At 39.8% G+C, this 20,687-nt stretch overlaps 1 protein-coding gene across 8 annotated transcripts in view; it reads left to right on the forward strand.

Moving 5' to 3' along the window:
* Nucleotides 1-20,687, forward strand: part of PLEKHA5 (pleckstrin homology domain containing A5) — a 253,695-nt gene that overhangs the window by 182,329 nt on the left and 50,679 nt on the right. For 6 of the 8 annotated variants that reach the window (XM_043881507.1, XM_043881509.1, XM_043881501.1 and 3 more), the window contains 2 exons: nt 356-475; nt 1,362-1,415. The exons of 1 other annotated variant lie outside the window; for it this stretch is intronic. In XM_043881507.1, the coding sequence (XP_043737442.1) occupies nt 356-475; nt 1,362-1,415 (174 nt within the window). The remainder of the gene's footprint in view (nt 1-355; nt 476-1,361; nt 1,416-20,687) is intronic. One more of the 8 variants, XM_043881502.1, reaches the window with a different exon arrangement.

A 20,687-nucleotide genomic window follows, 5' to 3' on the forward strand; every position in this document is an offset into this window, starting at 1 on the left:
CCATTTTTAAACATCTCATGAAAATATATTTCAATTATAGCTCTCACGTACAAGTTTTCTTCTTCTTTTGGCATTATGCTTTTTTATGCTTAACGTTTGAATAGTCTCTCATGCGTTCTGAGAAAATGCCTGGACATACTGTTGTTTTGCTGTACCTGACCGAGTAACACTGTTCCTTCTATTTCTCTAGATATCTGTGCGTTTATGTAGAACCTGTCATCATAGTGCCTAGGCGCTATGTTTGATGGGAGCCGTAAGAGGAAACTTGCCAAGAAATCTTGGTTTAATATCTGTCCCTTAAGACCACAATTAATCTGTTTCCCACTGTTTGCATTCCTCACTTGTACCCCTTCAGCCGGAGGAGCTCACGCTGCTGCTCATAAAGCTGCGGCGGCAGCAGGCGGAGCTGAGCGGCCTCCGGGAGCACACGGTAGCGCAGCTCGCGCAGCTCAGACTCGAGGCCCACAGCCCGAAGGTCAGCCCCGGACCCCGTGTGCGTCTGCTCTCTCACTCACCCTGAGCCGCTCGTCCTGTCGGTCCGACCGGCGTCATTCCCATGAGCACCAGCCATCCTCCATTGCGGGACCTCCTATTGACCCTTTGAGAACTCCTTTGGTCATACCTCATCAGTGTGGGCTGAGTATGTTTCCTCTTAGCCTTCCCTCCACCCGCTCACCCGCCAAGTTCTGGTTGTGAGCCAGGAAAGGCAGACAAGACTTCAGAATAGCCTTGCCATCCACCAAACACCGCGACTCCGGTGAACCAGATTGAAGAGTCCCGTCATTTCCCATAAAGTAACCAGTGGAGAATTGATCGTCTTTCTAATAATGCTGCCTTTTCATTGCCAAAGATCAGTTTCCTTGTGTTCTCGATTTTTAAAATGAACACACGATCAATGTATGACAAAACCCACTGAAAAAATAAATAAATAAAAAATAAATAAAATAAATAAATAAATAAATAAAATGAACACACGGAAACATTTCTCAAAGGGTTTAATAGCCTCTGGTTATAAACATCCCAAGAAGTAGTCCTCTATTGCAGAAAAGATAAGAATTAACACGTAAAGTTTCTAACATGGAGTCTGCTAAAACCATTTGAAGCATTTTTCTGCTTACTATTTCAGCTTATATGCATGTCTACGTAATTTCTTACAGAACTAAGTGTGATTTTTTTTTAAATAGTAATGGAATACGTCATCTGTACCATTTACGGTGGGTGGGGCATGTGTGTGAAAGTTGTTGTGTATTGAGACATAATAGGTGGTGGCAGACTACCTGTTTTTCCTGTTTCAAAACTGACTTTTTCATGAATTCCGCACCCTGTTTCTCTGTCCCTTTTTCTTGATTGACGTCTGCTAGAATGAAATCCTTTCACATCACCTTCAAAGGAACACCATATATTTGGATCATCAGGTGGGATTTGAAGAATTTTTCTTTCTTATTGTACCTTTTGTTTGAATGTTTTAAGTGTAGTACAATTTTCAGGCTACTCGGATATTTCAGACACTTTGAGTTAATAGCGTGACTTTTACAAGTGGCAGGCTGATAAGAAATCCTTTACCAGGGGAATTCAGGAATACCATAATAACCAGGTTAGAAAGGACAATTGTGGAGATGAGGCAGGATACAAATGCCAGGTCTCTGGAAGTTGAGAGCCTGGACTCACTAGGTTTCTTTCTTCTTACCCCAAGAAAACTTGTACTTACTGGCTTATATCAGCTTGGAGGTGACCTCATTAAAGAAATAGACACCCAGCTGTGAATGCCTTGTTGGAAGGCTAGGAGGAGATAGGTGTGGTGGGCTCTGTATTCCCAAAAGGGAGGTTAAGGATGGGTGAAATGTGTGACGAAGACATTGTGTTATTGCTCACCATCTCCTCCAGGTGTCAGTTTGATAGAGACCGACAGTTGTATTCTCTCAGTGGTGGTAGTGAGTGTGGTTGGTTAAGGTGAATATTGAAAAGTGGAAGTTCATAAACAAGGACTGACACTCCTAAATGTTGGTGTTTATGAAATTCCCTGTTAATATTTAATTTTAATTTGACGAGAATTTTCAATATGTTCTTAAATAAAAGTTTCTTCTGGTGAATGCTCTTTTTTCATACAAGTTAAGCTAAAACTTGCTTTAGCTTGTTTTCGAAATGTTTAAACTTGAATATTTTATCAAGTGAAAGAAGTTACTGTGGAAAGTGTTATAAGAAATTATTTACATATTTATATTTTCCCTGTCCTGTTTGAAACAAAATAATAATGCACTGCTTTAAATTAGTTCTATTTAAAGAGGGATTTTGCACTAGGATAACCCTTGAAAAGACCTTTAGTCGTATTTATTTTAATTTTTGAAAGAAATACACTTTTGTTAATACATAACTTATTTTCCCACAAAATATTTTCATCCTAGTTTTGCCCATCAGAATGCTTTAAAAATCAGCATTTCATGAATCCAAATTTCGATCTTTACTCCAGAAACTGGTACTATTAAAATTAACCACAGTGTACATTATATATGCTATCAGTAATAAAGACATGTTTGCCAACAAAATAGTAAGAGAAGTCTTCCCTTAAAATTTCACATTCTTGAAAGCTTCTAACATACATGGAAAGTAACTTTCTTAGAAGCTCCATTGTATATAAATCTAATGATAGTTCTGAAAAACAGATTCACAAAAAAATGAGGGTTAGAAACAGTGATATAAATGTGAATCTGAAGTTATCTAGAATCTCTGGAAATAAACCCAGTGATTTATTATTTTACTACGTACCCCATCAAATCAAATCTGCTATTGCAGACCCATAGAACTTAAGCAGCTTTTGGGAAAGGGCAGGTAAATATATGGAAATACCACCATTTGCACAAATGCCTCTCCTCATCCTGCTTTCCCAGGTCGAGCTGCTTCTTCCCGTGGCTTCAGTGGCCTAGATCTGGCTGAGGCTGTGTTCCCACCCTTTGCTCCCTTGGCATGCCCCGCCAAGCCTTTCCTGATGTGCCATGCCGACAGTCCCACAGGTGGCTTCTAAAATCTCAGCTTTTTAGACACAAGGCCCTGGCAGTCCGGTGGTTAAGACCACCTTCCAATGCAGGGGGTGTGGGTTCAATCCTTTGTCATCGAGCTGAGATCCCACAGGCCTTTTGGCCCAAAAAAAAGGGTAAACAACAGAAGCAATATTATAATTAATTCAATGAAGACTTTAAAATGGTCCACATCAAAAAATGAAAGAGGATGGAAAAGGCCAGGAAGTGGGCTCTGCCCTCCACGGTGTGGAGGGAACATGACCTTGCCCACACAGTGGTTTTGGCAGATGGAAATGATTGCAGACTTCTAGCCTCCAGAAATGTAAAAGAACAGAGTGTGTTGTTCTTTAATGAAATAGTTACTTAAAATTAAACTTTCAACTTTGTATCCCATCCTCTCTGTACTCTCAGCATGTCAGCAAAGCTTTTCCAGTGTTTCACCTTTTTCTTAGATTAGATCCTGAAATAACTGTCTGATTCCACTTTAAAAATTTATGTGATAGTGAAAAGAATTGTAGAGTTTAATTGTTTAAATGATGACTTGCAATGACTATTTCTGATGGCAAAAATTGGGCCATTTTTTGATAATAGAAAGTATATATAAAAACATGGTGAGGGCTTTTGCCCAGAAACTCAGATATGCCTAAGTGTGTATATTGTTAAGGGTTCCTAAAGAAAAATCTCTCTTTAAATAAATCAAAAAATTTTATGGTTTCAAATAATTGCATTTGATATAAATGAAATATTTATTTTTGAACTGTCCTATATTTTATTTATATCAATAGTAAGGTTATTAAGCTATGTAGAAAGGTTATTAAGTTATATAGAAAGAATTCTTGGTAATTTTAATTTTAATGAAATTTTTCAGCTCAAACATTTCCAGCTTTTAATCTTGTTACTGCCAGTAGCCAATTTTAGATGACCAGGTAAATTTTTATAGGCATTATTGGTTGCCTGGGTTTATAAACTAATTCACCAGTTTTATATGATTGTAAATTTGAAAGTAGATTTTAAAACCTTAACGTCAGAGGCTCTGGTCACATTTTACAGACTATATATCATACCAAGAGGATATGTACTAATTGATACTCTTTCAACACTTGTTCTGCTTGCTCAAATAAATCATCAGAATAACCTAAGGCCAACTTTTAATTGATTTAAATTCTCTTAATCCCTATCATTATTCATGAAAAGTAGAACCAAAGTGTAGTCTCTAAAGTGCTTCTAGGTGTAAATTCATTTCTGATATTATAACAAATACCTTATCTGAAATTCTAAAAATTTACATATTATACAGTCAGCCCCAAACTCTTAACTTCTGGTGCCATATCACTATTATGAAGACAAATCATTTACTGGAGTGTTTTTAAAAATAACAAAAACTGTACTAATTATATGGTAGAATTTTCTTCTGCTTTCTGTTTTACTTTGAAGTACGCTATCACACTTTGCTTATGTTTTTATAGCCCAGTTAGTAGACTGTTCAAAATCTATATTTATTAAGATGAGCCTAGGTTTATTTGTCATTTTTATGAATTTTTAGATATCAAAGCCCTAACATATAATCTGTGAACATACAAGAATCCCAACTAGATACTTTATGTACCTCATCCAGGTTCTATTTAGAAAATGAATAAATACATAATGTATCAATAACTCATTTTCTTCTCATTTAACTTAGTTATCATTGAACATTAGAAAAACTTTTGGTTACAATTTAAGTGAAACTTGACTGTTTCATCCTAAAATACATCTATGGAATGGATTTGACATTGACTTGACCCTGATGCTGGGAGGGATTGGGGGCAGGAGGAGAAGGGGACGACAGAGGATGAGATGGCTGGATGGCATCACCGACTCGATGGGCATGAGTTTGAGTAAACTTCAGGAGCTGGTGATGGACAGGGAGGCCTGGCGTGCTGCAATTCATGGGGTCACAAAGAGTCGGACAGGACTGAGCGACTGAAGTGAACTGAACTGAACTTTCCCTTGTTTATTTCTCTACCTACCAGAATATGGGGGGTGGCGGGGGGAGGGGCAAGGAAAGCCATAAGTACATCTTGCAATGACCTCTACTTGCCAGGAAATTGGAAGTAAATTCGAGACCAACAGCAAGTGTAATGGTATCTCCTCCTGAAGTGTTCTTTGACAATGAGGGAAAAGACTCTCTTGATATATTTTCCTTTTTTCTCGTAACTGGACAAATTGAGCTTGAATTTTAGAACTATGCCTTTGAACCTTTATTTGATGATTAGGAGTTCCTGATGTTTTCATAGAGCCAGATGTACATCATCTCTTTGAAGCCAGAGTAACAGGTTTCTACCGAAGCTTACTGTAGTCAACCTTCTGCTTGTCAGCTGGAGTGTATGTCTCTGCTTCACCAGGCCTAACAAGGGTATAGGGACTTCATTTTCTTCATCTTGTCCCCTACAAGGATTCCCTCCCTTGTCTAGTTCTGGACTCCTGTCGTATGGACCAGGACTGGTTGGACTGAGCCAAGGAGTGAAGCTGGGGTTGTAGAAACTAGCGCAGGAGCTGGGGAGAGGGAACTAGGCAAGACCTCCGTGGATGAAGAGGCAGAGCAAGAACTGGTACTTATAGTTCAGTCGTGATGGAGGAGTGATAGGATTGGGGAAGTTAGGACATGCTGCCATCCCTTCATCTGTCTTCTTTCCCTTTGCTTCTTTCTTCCTCACTTGCTGTTTCCTTCTTTTTCTGTTGGTGATCGAAGAGCAGTTATGAGGGAGTTTCTGCCAGTTTTCCATGTAGGCCATGGTAACAGAAAATGAAGTGCTTAAGAACTGAGATGAAGAGATAACGGTAGGTAGGAGTGGACCAGAAGGATCTAGAGGCTTGGGGCAGCGCTTCGCAGACCTTTTGCAAGCACGCTGCCTGCTGGTGGGTGACCTTGAGTCTATACCAGCCCTCTTTCCCCACCTCCTTCCCCCAGCACTCCAGTGGCCAGCCTCCCCGTTGTAGAAAATCTGATAGAATAAATGGAGTTTGACTCCTACTGATGCGTGCTTTGCTTGTGTCGGTATTGTAGCACATGATTTTTCACTTTTTAAACGTAAAATGGTAACATCGAATGCGCTTTCACAAATGACCTTTAAAACGATGACATTCTGCCCTTACCCCACTCCCTTCAAGAGTCACTATAATTAATTGCATCATCAATATCTGCATGAAAACTGGAAAGGGAGGCACAGCCACGCCTGTGTTGAGGATTGCCTATTCCTAGGGTACTCAAAAGTTCTTCATGAAAAGAAATATGACTCTGCTAGTCATTTTATAACATTCATTTGCCTTTACCCAGCTGGAGCTGTCTCCTCCCCACCTGGAACAGAACGAAATCATTTCTGAATTTAGCATCAAATAGTATATTCTTTAACACCAGATGGCTAAACCTTATCCTCAAATTTTCATGGAAAAGCTGGAAGTTTCTCATGAAAAACCAGTCTGCCAAAGTACAGAAAAATAAAAATACAAGTCATGAATACCTGTGATGTTCTTGTTGCATGAAAATGTTTAAGGTTTGCGGGGCAAAAGCTCAATCTTTCTTTTTAAAAAAAATTTATTTATTTTTGGCTGTGCTGGGTCTATGAGGGCTTTTCTGTAGTTGCAGTGCAGGGAAATAAAGTTTATGAGAGTGGGAGATGCTGTTAGAACAGCGGGCCAGCTCAAGGGAGAGCTGACCTTGAACAAGGGTCTTCAGTCCACTTTTATGCCTGGGCTGCAAAGAGTGGGATGGGGTCTTGTGGTTTATTTGCTGATTGGATGAGGCACATATACTGTGTGGAGGGGAGAGTAAGGCAAATACCCTCTCCCGGGTAGGAGGGGAGACAGGTTAAACTGCTCAGGAGGACTTGAAATCCATTAATAGATACAACATGAGGGAGGGAAGGATGATAAACGTCTGGCTATTCCATTCCTGCATTCCAAGACCCTCCTTTGTTTTATCTGTTCTTTCGTCCTTGAATCACCACACTAACCTCTAAAACATCTGGAAGATTACATTGAAGTTTCTAAAATGCAAAAGTTTGGTAGTAGCATTCAATTATATAATGTAGCTCTTTTATAAATACTAATACTTTGTGACCCGTGCACCAAAACTACTAGTGACTTTTTTGGAAGAAGTCTGACACCCTATTATTGGTTGCTGTGGACATCCCTCATCTGCGTGCTTTCTATATCCTTTCAAGAAACCACACAAACAGGAACTCTGACCACTTCTAAACATACTTATGCCAAGGGAAACGCAAAAAGGAACAGTTAACCGGGTGTATGTAATTGGTACTGAAACCATTTAAGGTAAAAAATCTCAGTACTTTCTTGCATTTTGTTCTTTGTGTTCATGAAAAGCAGCTCCCTTAAAGGGGAAGAAATGCTAACAAGATGACTGAAAAGATTCTTGATGGCTTTCATTGTTGGCCATTCAGCACCTTTATTCCATTGAACTATTAAGATCCCATTTTCTCTAATATTTGAAGGGATCCTAGAGCTTCTATTTTTAGGGGTGATTGAAAGCTCCAGGGGGTAATGTTTCTAGGGATATAGAAAAGGCATTTGGAAAAAGCAAGCTAAGGAAACTGGAAAATTGAAAATATCTTATTTAGCATATACCGACCCAAATTAATTACGTGGTATAGTATATCAGTATTTTCTTGTGCCTTGCTGTTCAGAGCAGTCCTCTCTCTCACATACCCCATTTCTCTCTTTTTCTCTTTCTGTCTCTCCCTTCCTCTGCATATTTGATCATAGTAGTGATAGGGAGAGGGAGATGTCACCGAGAAATATCTTAACCAGGATATGACATCATAATCAGTTCAGTCTCTCAGTCATGTCCGACTGTTTGCGACCCCATGGATTGCAACACTCCAGGCCTCCCTGTCCATCATCAACTCCCAGAGTTTACTCAAATTCATGTCCACTGAGTCGGTGAGGCCATCCAACCATCTCATCCTCTGTCATTCCCTTCTCCTCTCACCTTCAGTCTTTCCCAGCACCGGGGTCTTTTCCAATGAGTCAACTCTTTGCATGAGGTGGCCAAAGTATTGGAGTTTCAGCTTCAGCATCAGTCCTTCCAATGAACACCCAGGACTGATTTCCTTTAGGGTGGACTCTTAATGGCAGAATATAAATAAATGGACAGTGAGTAGATTAGAATTTAGAATGTGGAAGTGTGTCAATACGCTGACCTCTCGGCCTATCTGATACTTCCCTGTTATTATTGCAGTTCTCCTGTTTCTTACAGTGATGAATCTGTCCCTGTTTGTTGTTTTCACCCATCTCAACCCCAGTTTTATGGAAGTGCCCGGTGTCTTGGTGTCCTCTCATCTGAACATTCCTCTACTCAACGTTTTACTAGCTGTCTGTTACTTTTCATCTCTAGCCCCTGGATTTCTCCCAGAAAGCAGAGCCTGTGATGTGGGCTTCCTTGATGTGGGCTTGTTTGCGGGGAGTTTTACTTGTGAGAAGTAATCCCAAGGTACAGGAGTAAAGAGAGTGAGCCGGGAACGTGGGAATAGCTTATCAACTTGCCAGAAGCAACTCGGGCCTCTTCTGATACTTGTTGACAAACAGATAGAAATCCTGTGGACTTACCAGCTGACCTAGAGAAGAGGGCAGCATTTGTATCCGCTCCCATCCTTCACTGACCAGAGTTGCCCCTTGAGACCAGCTCTTGGGTACACTGAGGTTGTGCATACGTGAGCGCCCGGAGGTTCTCAGGACACACAGCGAGGGCTGAAACAAGAGACGTGAGAGGGGGCTCACCTGCAGTCCCCGTCGTGTGCTTCTAGTTGATCAAGGAAATCTCCATCTGGAAGCTCTGCCTTCAGCACATCTCCTGTGTGTCCAGAACTAAGGTTGTCATCTTGATCCCTCAATTCCCTGACCGTAAAAAACTGAGAGCAGAAATGGTTCAAAACACTGGTCCCCTTTAACCCCATTGATGTCACAAACGTTTATTGAACATATCGTCCTCAGGGAAGAGCTTGATGGACTTGAGAAGGATCAGGACCTTAGCTTTTTAGCTCTTTGCTTAGACATAGAACTTGAAGTGACTGAAGTCCCCAAGAGAACAGAGCTGGGGCAGCCTCTCCCAACCTGGTGGGTGAGAAGGAAGACAGTTAGCAGGCTACCTGAAAGGACCCCTGGGGTTGTGTTCTACCAACTCATATTAAAGCTAAAAATACCTTGAAACTGGAGTTAAAAGTGCTTTAAAAACACCTGACTGAAAACGGTTCTATGTGATTCTGCCGAACTATCTGAACAGATCGTACTTTAACTGATACATAATATCTGCATGGTATTGAGTGCAGATCATAAATGCCACCAAAACACGTTACACCTGCTAAGCTCCTCAGTACCATTTAGTCGCCAAATCCTGGCTGTACTTAAACCTGCCACATTGTCTTTCAGCTGACTCAGGAAATTTCAAGCTCCCTGTTCCCCACAAAATTAAATTTCTTTTTGATGTGTCACTCAGGCTCTCAGTTCATCACAAACACCTCCTCCCCCGTAAATCCTTTTCTCCAGTGACTCATCGTTTCTCAGATGTACTGGAAGCACCCCATTCTCTTCACCATGCACCTGTCCAGCATCTGTCCATCCTAACAGCTTGTATCACTTAACAGTTGTCAAAGTTCTGACACAGACCACGTCCCACCTGCCTCTCATCCCCTCCTCGGCAATGTGTGGCCAGTTACTCTTATCCCCGTTCAATCAGGTTGAAACGACTTGTCCAAAATCACAAAGCTAGGATGAATACCTTGTATTAATGAATTTTCTTTCTTTCTTTTTTAAAATCTGTTCTACTTCCTTCAAAATCAATAGAGTTGTTCTTGTACCGAAAATAGTTCTGTTTCAGGTTGCTGATCTTTGTTACCTGACAAGTATCAGTTCCTGGTTATAGAACTGGTTATTTTCCTATCTACCAAGGTAAATTCAGCTTTCACAGTATCTTAATGATGTATAATTAGTTTTACAAAGATAAAAGATTTAATTTTAAAGATTCTTCTCCAAACAATTTGCTGTTAGTAACCTTTAGTTTAATAAAGCTGTAGTATTTCTATATGTATCTTTATATGTTTTGGAGAAGAAAATGGCAATTCACTCCAGTATTCTTGCCTGGAAAATCCCATGGACCGAGCAGCCTGGCAGGCTATAGTCCATGGGGTCACAAGAGTCAGACACAACTTCTTAAGTATACCACCACCACCAAGACAGGAAAATGAAAACAATAGTTCCCCACTCCTCCTAAAATGCATAATATTTATACAGTTCCACAATTTATTTACAAAAGCTAATATTTTATAACCCAATTATTGTGGCTCTTGTTTGCTTCTATCTTATGTTAATTTTTTTTTCAGAAAGTTCATTCAGCAGAGATTTATGGAGCTTAGTGTCAGGCAGGATGTTAGAGCTTATAAGGTAGAATTGTAAATGGTTTTCAAAGCTCAGGAAGGAAATAAAGTTGAGCATAAATGCCAAAATCTTTTCTGGGATCAACCTAAGGATGTGATTATGTAGTTAAAGCATAAGCTGATAAATCTTTGAATTAATGGTAGGAATTCTGTTAGTGCCAACTTTAACTCAATAGGAATGCGATTGCTATTAATAAAGCCCAGATCCTATATCTAGAGGATATTTTAATTTTGATTTAAAGCTCAAATATATTTTAGAATAGATTTACCCATTGGACAAAACAAATACTTTTTGTTCCCAACAGAAATGATGTAAGATTTTGACTTTGGGAATGTTCTGTTCCTTCAAAATAGTATTGTTTTGGGACTTTCCTGGTGGTCCACTGGCTAAGACTGCAGGGTCCCAATTCAGGGGAACTGGGTTCAATCCCAGGTCAGGGAACTAGATCCCACATGGTGCCCCTGAAGATCCCACATGCTGCAACTAAGACCCAGGGCACCAAATTAGAAAAAAAATATATCATTTTATGGTATCATTTTGCAAAATGCTTGCAAGGAAGAGAAATATATGACCATTTCAAACATCTTATCCACAATAAAGCATTTTTACAAAATATATTTTGAGTTCTTTTCATATTTTCAGTTTCCTGTGGATACCAGGAATAAGGATGGTGTCATCAGATAATAGTACATTACTTAAAGGAACAGTATTTTAAAGTTATTTATCAAGGAAAATAGGCTGGTTCATGTTGATATATGACAGAAATCAACAATATTGTAAAACAATTATCCTCCAATTAAAAAACTTAAAAAAATATTCTCCAAGGGGAAGAAAAGGAAAACAGATTTAAGCCACTGAAACAAAAAGCAGATCTATAAAATGTATCCTGTAGCCAAAGGATTTTAATTTAAAAAAAATTCTTAAAAGGCCCATAGATGAAAAAGGATGACACTGTAATTTGTAAACTGTTTGGAAAAGTACAAATTTAGAAACTTCCAAACGATTTATGTATATAATTTATGTAAACTGTAGATTGTTTAGAAAGACATTAGCCTAGATCTTAAAAGTTTCCTTGAAATATACCACAGGTATGTATATCAAAACGGTGACTTCAGAAGTTCAGTTTAGCTAAGGTTGTGAGTATAGAGACTGCCCTCCTTTTGTTCTGCTGGATTCGGGGTATTTTCATAATATGCCTCAATAAGTGGATCTTCCTGAAGCCAGTACTTAGAGTCAGTTTAAAAATGCTCTTTTTTAATCTAATGGAATCTTCAGAAAAGCTCCTGGAATTAATATGTGAGCTTAGCAAGTTAGTAAAATATAAGATTGGTATACAAATACCAACTGTACTTCTATATCCTAGATATCATACCAAGTGAAGTAAGTCAGACAAAGAAGGGAAAAAAAAAAAAATGCTCTTTTTTTTTTCTTTTAGGGGAATGTCAGATATGACTCCTGTGTTCCAGTTTGCTTTCTCTTTTTCTTTCTTTCTTTTTTAATCTATCTTTCTCCCTTAAAGAAAAAAAGGATATATTATATAGTCTAGCTGCATCTTTTAAAGAACCATTGAATTTTTTCTGAATATATTTAATAGTAATACTTTGCCAAAGTTCTACCTTTAGAAACCACATACAGCATGAACCGTCTGTTCTGACTGCTTTAAGATTTTTCCAAAGTAGTAGACCTCCATACTTTGCCCCATTGGTTATAGAGAGACTTATTTACATTCTTCTATTTAAAAAGTCACTTCAGATTTTCCTGCTTCGTGTTAAACAATGAGCCGTTTCTATAGGTAGTCATACCCTTCAATCTCAGGTTCTGGGACTTTCAGCCGTGCCTGGAATGAGAGTGGAAGGCATTTACGTCGTCATTATCCAAATGACCTGTTTATAAAGGCTCTTGCAATCCTCACAGCTTCACCCCCGGGCATGTCAAATTCTTTAGCCTTTTATTTTTGCCACACATCTTAAGCGTTTATTGATCTAGACACAGGAGGACATTCTTGAGAGATGGATTCTTTGGTGATTAGGCTATCAGGGTTTTGGGCTATTGTTAAGACAGAGTCCCAAGTTAAAAATTCTTTTTTCTAAAATGCCATTAAAAGCTCAGGAAAAGTCCATTTTCCATTTAAATGGAAAATGACTGCACAGAAATGGGTCTTCTCATTGGTTATCAGTGAAGGACAAAAGCTCTGTAGGGTGGCTAGAAATCATCCAGACTGATTGCCCCCACCCCCCCCCCAAAAAAGGAGAGAGCTGTTAGTACAGAATTCAGACTCAAGGAACCTCCGTTACTAGACAGAGCTTGAGCAAACGTTTTCCCTTCTGAGAATGAGATCCATGTGCTCCAAATTTAGGGGAAATTATACTTAACTTTGCCAGTCTGGAATTTCTAGGCTTACTGTTCAGTATAATAGCCACTAGCCCATATGTGGCTATTTAAATTAGCTACGTTTTTAGAAAAGTAAAATTCATCTCCTCCATCACACTAGCCACATTTCAAGGGCAGAAGAGCCACTGGTGTGGCATTTTGAACTATACCAGTAGAGAGCATTTTCATCATCACAGAAAGTTCTGTTGGACAATGTTATTCTAGATGATTTATTATATAAACTTTTTTTTTTTAAATAATAAGCATTTATTTCACCGAGTGTCAGGCTTGTAATTTGCCAGATGTGCATTTTTGTTGCTATTATTGTTGTTTCTTTGTTTATTTGTCTATACCAAGTCTTAGTTGCAGCACACAGGATCTTCGATTTTCTATTTCCATTGCGCCACGTGGTATCTTTCAGTTGGTAAAGAACCCGCCTGCCAATGCAGGAGACGAAAGAGACACAGGTTTGATCCCTGCATTGGGAAGATCCCCTGGAGTAGGAAATGGCAACCCACTTCAGTATTCTTGCCTGGAAAATTCCATGGACAGAGGAGCCTGGCGGGGGCTACAGTCCATGGAGCCGTGGAGAGTCAGACAGCTGAGCTCACGCACTGGCCGGCTGGCTGTGGGATCTAGTTCCTGGACCAGGGATTGAACCCAGGCCTCCTACATTGGGAAGGCAGAGTCTTAGCCACTGGACCACCAGAGCAGTCCTATATAAACTTTTTAAAGAGCATTTAAGCCACGACTTAACCACTTCTTATACATAAAGGGGGATTGGGAAATTAATCTTCCCAAGGACAAATTATAGGAATGATTGTCCTGTCTTTGCTCACTGGTAGTGTTTCACCTTCCTGACTCTCCCCCTAAAACTATTCAGGAGCATTTATCTTATGACTTACAGCATACTGATCCTTCTGCTGTCCTAGCTGGTCTAGTTTCTGTAGCAATAGATATTTTTAAACAGATATTTGAAGTTGCTAGGATAATAGAACAACAGGTAGTTGGAAATTGAATTCTTAGTAATACCCCAGATCTCAGTGGACTCTGCTGAGCCCACTGATAATAAAGTGATTCAGTTGATTTTTTAAGGCAGTGAAGTCTTTTAATGCTGTATGTATTTCATACAAAACAAGAATGTTTTAGTCTCCATGCAATATACTTGTGTTTCGATCATTAGTTTGAAACTTTTCATCTTTTGATAGTTGCACAGATATCTTGACCAACATTTAGTACCAGCATATTAGGACCTTGAAAAAATTCCTAATTGGTGATGGTTGAGTTGGTCCTCGGTTACTTAAATAAGTGCTGGGACAGGATCGCAGTTCTCATGCCTGATTTCCTGTCAGAACGACCACTGGATCTTTAGCAAGACAAAAACAACAGTACAATTCACAAGGACTTCTGCACCCCAGCCGCCACTCAGAGTCGCCAGAGCCCCTCTCCCCAACTCTGCATGTTTTTCTAATCCCACAGGTGATTAATTTTTCCCCCTCAGTCAGGTTTGAGAACCACTAAGATAATGACAAGGAACACCAAAGAGGAGACATCTGGGTTTTTTGGAAACACAAACACCATTTTAGTGCTTTCTGACCTTTTTCATGTATGGGACACACAGAAAAGTGAGAGTAGGGAGTTCCCGAGTGGTGCAGTGGCTCAGACCCCGTGCTGCCAACACAGGGGGCCTGGATTCCATCCCTGGTCGGGAACTAGATCCAAGAAGAGAGTGACAGGATCTGTACACACCTTGACAGAAACTGGAGGCCGTGCTTTGGGGGCGTACCAGGGGCCCTCTAAGGACTAAGGTGGTGTCTGTCTCCACACACCTGGAACCCTTTCCCAGCCCACAGGTGTCTGTTGGAAAGCTGCTCAGGATCCTACCAGCTGTGGCATAAGCTGCATAGAATTGTGTTGAGTAGGTGGATTCTTAACCACTGGACCACCAGGGAAGTCCCAGTGATGGGTTTTTAATCAAGATATTGCCAACAGTAACATCAAAGAATGCTCTGTATTCATACTTGCCCCAAATGCCCCAAACCTGAGAAAGAGACTAGAATTAAGTATTGAATTTTCTAGGTAGTTTTTATAAACATTTGGATTGACACATTTCAAGTAATAATATGTGTTTTTGTTGTAAACAGACATATATTGGCCCCACCTGAGTGTATTTCCAAGAGATTTCCATTTAGATTTTTTTATTTATTGCTGAAGTGAGTTATGAAAATAGTGTAATGCCCGAATCCTGTGTTCTCGTTTTTATTATTATAAAACAATGGACCTTTCATAATGCTTTATAATTTTGCAATTAACTGGAACCCAAACCTGTATTACCTTTCACTTCAAAGAAGGAATTAAAGCAGGAAGCGAAGCATTTAACTGATTTCCAAGTAAATTATTAAGCATCCCCCACATACTAATTAGTCTTTCTCTTGCTCTGATTCCTTAAAACCAAAATACATCAGCTATTAGAAGCAGTTCCTTCATGCTGCCTAGGGTTCTTGTAGTAGTCAAGCCAGAAGAGAATTACCACATAGTCCTTTTGTTTTTGTCCTTTAAAGAACTTAAGCATGAAATTCCAAGGTCTCATAGAGCATTATAGTTTTTGCTTTTGTTTTTAGGTCATATAGCACTGCTTTAATTTGAAAGCTGTTGTATAACGTTCACATAGCAAAAACTAAGGAGAATGTACTGTTTCAGTGTAAGTTATAGAAATGATCATTTTCTTTGTATTAAAATGTAGGTATTTCATGACACAAATCAACCTATCTATGAAACAGACTCACAGATGTAGAGAACTTATGGTTGCCAAGGGGGAGAAGGGTGTCTGGGAGGAATGGATTGGGAGTTTGGGGTTAGCAGATGCAAACTAATAGATATAGAATGCTTAAGCAACAAGCTCCTACTGTGTAACACAGGGAACTGTTAATATATACAATATCCTGTGATAAACCATAACGGAAAAGAGAAGAAAAAGAATGTATATATCACCAAATCACATTGCTGCACAGGAGAAATAACACAACACTGTAAGTCAGGTATGATTCAACAAAATAGAGAGAGAGAGACGTTGATAGATAGTTTTCAGAGGTGATTTAGTAAAAGAAACTACTACCCTATCTTTAGGATTATTTGGAGCAAAAAAATATCAAGTATTTCTGCTTCAATGATGTGCAGAGAGTAAAGGTTCAGTCTTTCCCAGCATCAGGATCTTTTCCAATGAGATAGTTCTTCCTATCAGGTGGCCAGAGTATTGGAGCTTCAGCTTCAGCATCGGTCCTTCCAGTGAATATTCAGGACTGATTTCCTTTAGGACTGACTGGTTGGATCTCCTTACAGTCCAAGGGACTCTCGAGAGTCTTCTCCAGTACCACAGTTCAAAAGCATCAAATCTTCAGTGCTCAGCTTTCTTTATGGTCTGGTTCACACATCCATACATGACTACTGGAAAAACCATAGCTTTTACTAGATGCACCTTTGTCGCCAAAGTAATATCTGTGCTTTTTAATATGCTGTCTAGGTTGGTCATAGCTTTTCTTCCAAGGAGCAAGCATCTTTTAATTTCATGGCTGCAGTCACCATCTGCAGTGATTTTAGAGCCCAAAACAATAAAGTCTGCCACTGTTTCCACTGTTTCCCCATCTATCTGCCACAAAGTGATGGGACCGGATGCCATGATCTTTGTTTTTTGAATGTTGAGTTTTAAGCCAGCTTTTTCACTCTCCTCTTTTCATCTTCATCAAGAGGCTCTTCAGTTCCTCTTTGCTTTCTGCCGTGAGGGTGATGTCATCTGCATATCTGAGGTTATTGATATTTCTCCCAGCAATCTTGATTCCAACTTGTGCTTCATCCAGCCCAGAATTTTGCATGATGTACTCTGCATATAAGTTAAATAAGCAGGTGGCAATATACAGCCTTGACATATTCCTTTCCAAATTTGGAACCAGTCTGTTGTTCCATGTCTGGTTTTAACTGTTGCTTCTTGACCTTCATACACATTTCTCAGGAGGCAGGTAAGGTGATCTGGTATTCCCATCTCTTAGAGAATTATTCAGTTTATTGTGGTCCACACAAAGTCTTTGGCATAGTCAGTAAAGCAAAAGTAGATGTTTTTCTGGAACTCGCTTGCTTTTTTTGATGATACAGCAGATGTTGGCGATTTGATCTCTGGCCTTTTCGAGCTTGAACATCTTTTCAAGCTTTGCCAGCTCGAACATCTGGAAGTTCTCGGTTCACGTCTGTTTTGGAGAATCTTGAGCATTACTTTGCTAGTGTGTGAGATGAGTACAATTGTGCAGTAGTTTGAGCATTCGTTGGCATTGCCTTTCTTTGGGATTAGAATGAGAACTGACCTTTTCCAGTCCTGTGGCTGCTACTGAGTTTTCCAAATTTGCTGGCATATTGAGTGCAGCACTTTCACACCTTCATCTTTTAGGATTTGAAATAGCTCAGCTGGAATTCCATCACCTCAACTAGCTTTGTTCGTAGTGATGCTTCCTAAGGCCCACTTGATTTCAGACTCCAGAATGTCTGGCCCTGGGTGAGTGATCATACCATTGAGATTATCTGGGTCATTAAGATATTTTTTGTACAGTTCTTCTGTGTATTCTTGCCACCTTTTCTTAAGATCTTCTGCTTCTGTTAGGTCTGTACCATTTCCGTCCTTTATTGTGCCCATCTTTGCATGAACTATTCCCTTGGTTATCTCTGATTTTCTTGAAGAGATCTCTAGTCTTTCCCATTCTGTTGTTTTCCTCTGTTTCTTTGCACTGATCACTGAGGAAGGCTTTCTTATCTCTCCTTGCTATTCTTTGGAACTCTTCATTCAGATGGGTGTATCTTTCCTTTTCTCCTTTGCCTTTGGCTTCTCTTCTTTTCTCAGCTATTTGTAAGGCTCAGACAACCGTTTTGCCTTTTTCAATTTCTTTTTCTTGGGGATGGTCTTGATAACTGCCTCCTGTACAATGCCCTGAACCTCCGTAGTTCTTCAGGCACTCTGTCTATCAGATCTAATCCCTTAAATCTACTTCTCACTTCCACTGTATAATTGTAAGGGATTCGGTTTAGGTCATACCTGAATGGTCTAGTGGTTTTCCCTACTATCTTCAATTTAAGTCTGAATTTGGCAATAAGGAGTTTATGATCTGAGCCACAGTCAGCTCCTGGTCTTGTTTTTGCTGACTGTATAGAGTTTCTCCATCATCAGCTGCAAAGAATATAATCAATCTGATTTTGGTATTGACCATCTGGTGATGTCCATGTGTAGAGTTGCCTCTTGTGTATTGGGAGAGGTGTTTGCTATGACCAGTGCATTCTCTTGGCAAAACTCTGTTAGCCTTTGCCCTGCTTCATTTTGTACTCCAAAGTCAAACTTGCCTGCTACTCGAGTTACCTGTTGACTTCCTACTTTTGCATTCTAGTCTCCTATGATGAAAAGGACATCTTTTTTGGGTGTTTGTTAGTTCTAGAGTGTCTTGTAGGTCATCATAGAACCATTCAACTTCAGGTCCTTCAGCATTAGTGGTTGGGGCTTGGACTTGGATTTCTGTGATATTGAATGGTTTGACTTGGAAAGAAACAGAGATCATTTTGTAATTTTTGAGATTGCACCCAAGTACTACATTTCGAACTCTTGTTGACTATGACGGCTACTCCGTTTCTTCTAAGGGATTCTTGCCCACAGTAGTAGATATAATGGTCATTTGATTAAATTCACCCATTCCAGTCCATTTTAATTCACTAATTCCTAAAATGTCGATGTTCACTCTTGCCGTCTCCTATTTAACCACTTCCAATTTACCTTGTTTCATGGACCTGACATTCCAGGTTCCTATGCAATATTGTTCTTTATAACATTGGAGTTTACTTCTATCACCAGTCACATCTACAACTGGGTGTTGTTTTTGCTTTAGCTCCATCTCTTCATTCTTTCTGGACTTATTTCTCCACCCACAAAATGTAGAACAGTTATACCAAGGAAATTCTCTCAGTGTTAAGAAAGTTGTCAGACCCACAACAGATTTCCCAACCTGGGGATCCGGCAAAGGGACAGAGAACCCCCAGGGAATTTGACTTTGGAGGCCAGTGGGATTTGATTGTAGAACTTCCACAGGGCTGGGGAAACAGACTCTTGGAGGGCACAGACAAAGCCTTGTGTGCACCAGGAGCCAGGAGAAAGGCTCAGTATCCCCACAAGAGACTGAGTCAGACTTGTGAGTGAGATTGTCTAATGGGGCCCAGACTCCTCTTGTGTGAGATCTTGAGTGTTGTGTTCAGCTGCCCTCAGCCATTGCACGCCACATACAAGGGGCATGCCACCACCTACAGGACCACTCCTGTCTGCACATCATTCTTAGAAGCCCACTACCCAGGCATCCTAGCAGCCCTTGGGCAGGTGGGTGTGACGCCCAAGGGAATTCTGAAATGGTCCCCCTGCTTCTTCCTTCTGTAGATAGACTTACCCATCTCTCCAACTTGAGTGAGATGAGATTCTCTAAGAGTATGTGAACTGAAGAACATTCACTGTGCTCAGATTACATTTGACTGACTTCAACACTTTGAGAAAGAACGTTGTAGTTACTTCTGCCAAAAGGAATCCTGAGGCCAGACCATCACCTTGATGTTTTAATGATACTGTCTACATCAGAGATTTTCGAGGTGTACATTATCATCATCTGGAAGTCAGGATCTCTGTTTTTTCAAGCTCCTCCTGTGATTCTGGGTTCAGAACCACTGGTAGAAATAAACTTGAACTTTGATTTCTGATGTAGCCTGTAATAAAAAGGAAAAAAGATAGTTGTAGGTATTTACAAATGCATTGGGATAGCTTACTTTTTTTAGTTAACGTTTCTTCAGTCAGTTTCTGATATGTGTACAGATTCATAAGGCAGAATAAAGGTTGTGAGAACAGTTCTAGATCAGGGCTTTGCTGCACCAAAGGACTTCAGCAACCTTAAACATGATATGAACACATGTGCTGAAGTTTTTTCTTAGCTTCTTGTGTCCCCAGAGGGTGTTTGCAAAGGATATAGTTGTGCCATTAGTTTAGTTTATTTGTGATTTATATATTTTTATCATTGACTCTCAAATAACATTTTTTTTTTAAGTTAGAAAAGCAGTATCTATACAATGGAGAAAATTGGGGAAATTCAGAGAAGTATAGAGAAAGAAAAAATAATCATTCTGTCCTACAATTCAAAATAATAGATGCTGATATTTTTCATTTCTTTACTGTACTAAACTGTCACTTTCCAAAGATGCCTTCTAAGTTTACTATTCTAGGATTTGATATAAACATTTGAAATGTTTCATAATGAAAAGTAGTCAACTTCAGAAGTGGTCCCTGTGACACTCTATACTTTGTAACTTTAAATGTTATTTTTTCCCCTGATAGCTCAGTTGGTAAAGAATCTGCCTGCAATGCAGGGGACCCCCTTGGTTGGGAAGATCCTCTGCAGAAGGGATAGGCTACCCACTCCAGTATTCTTGGGGTTCCCTTGTGGCTCAGCTGGTAAAGAATCTGCCTGCAATGCGGGAGACCTGGGTTTGATCGCTGGATTGGGAAGGTCCCTTGGAGAAGGGAAAGGCAACCCAATGCAGTATTCTGGTCTGGAGCATTCCATGGACTGTATAGTCCATGGGGTCGAAGAGTCAGACACGACTGAGCGACTTTCACTTTCACTTTGTTAGAGAAAGACAAATACTGTATGCTGCCACTCATATATGGGATCTGAAAAGTGAAAACAAAGGAATATAACAAAACAGGAACAGACTTACAGATGTAGAGAACAAACTAGTGGTGACCAGTGGGAAGACTGGAGTGGGGAGGGGCCAGTCAGAGGTAGGGGGTTAAGAGGTATAAACAACTGTGTATAA

Source organism: Cervus elaphus, chromosome 22 (assembly GCF_910594005.1).
Source record: "Cervus elaphus chromosome 22, mCerEla1.1, whole genome shotgun sequence".
Lineage (NCBI taxonomy): Eukaryota > Metazoa > Chordata > Mammalia > Artiodactyla > Cervidae > Cervus > Cervus elaphus.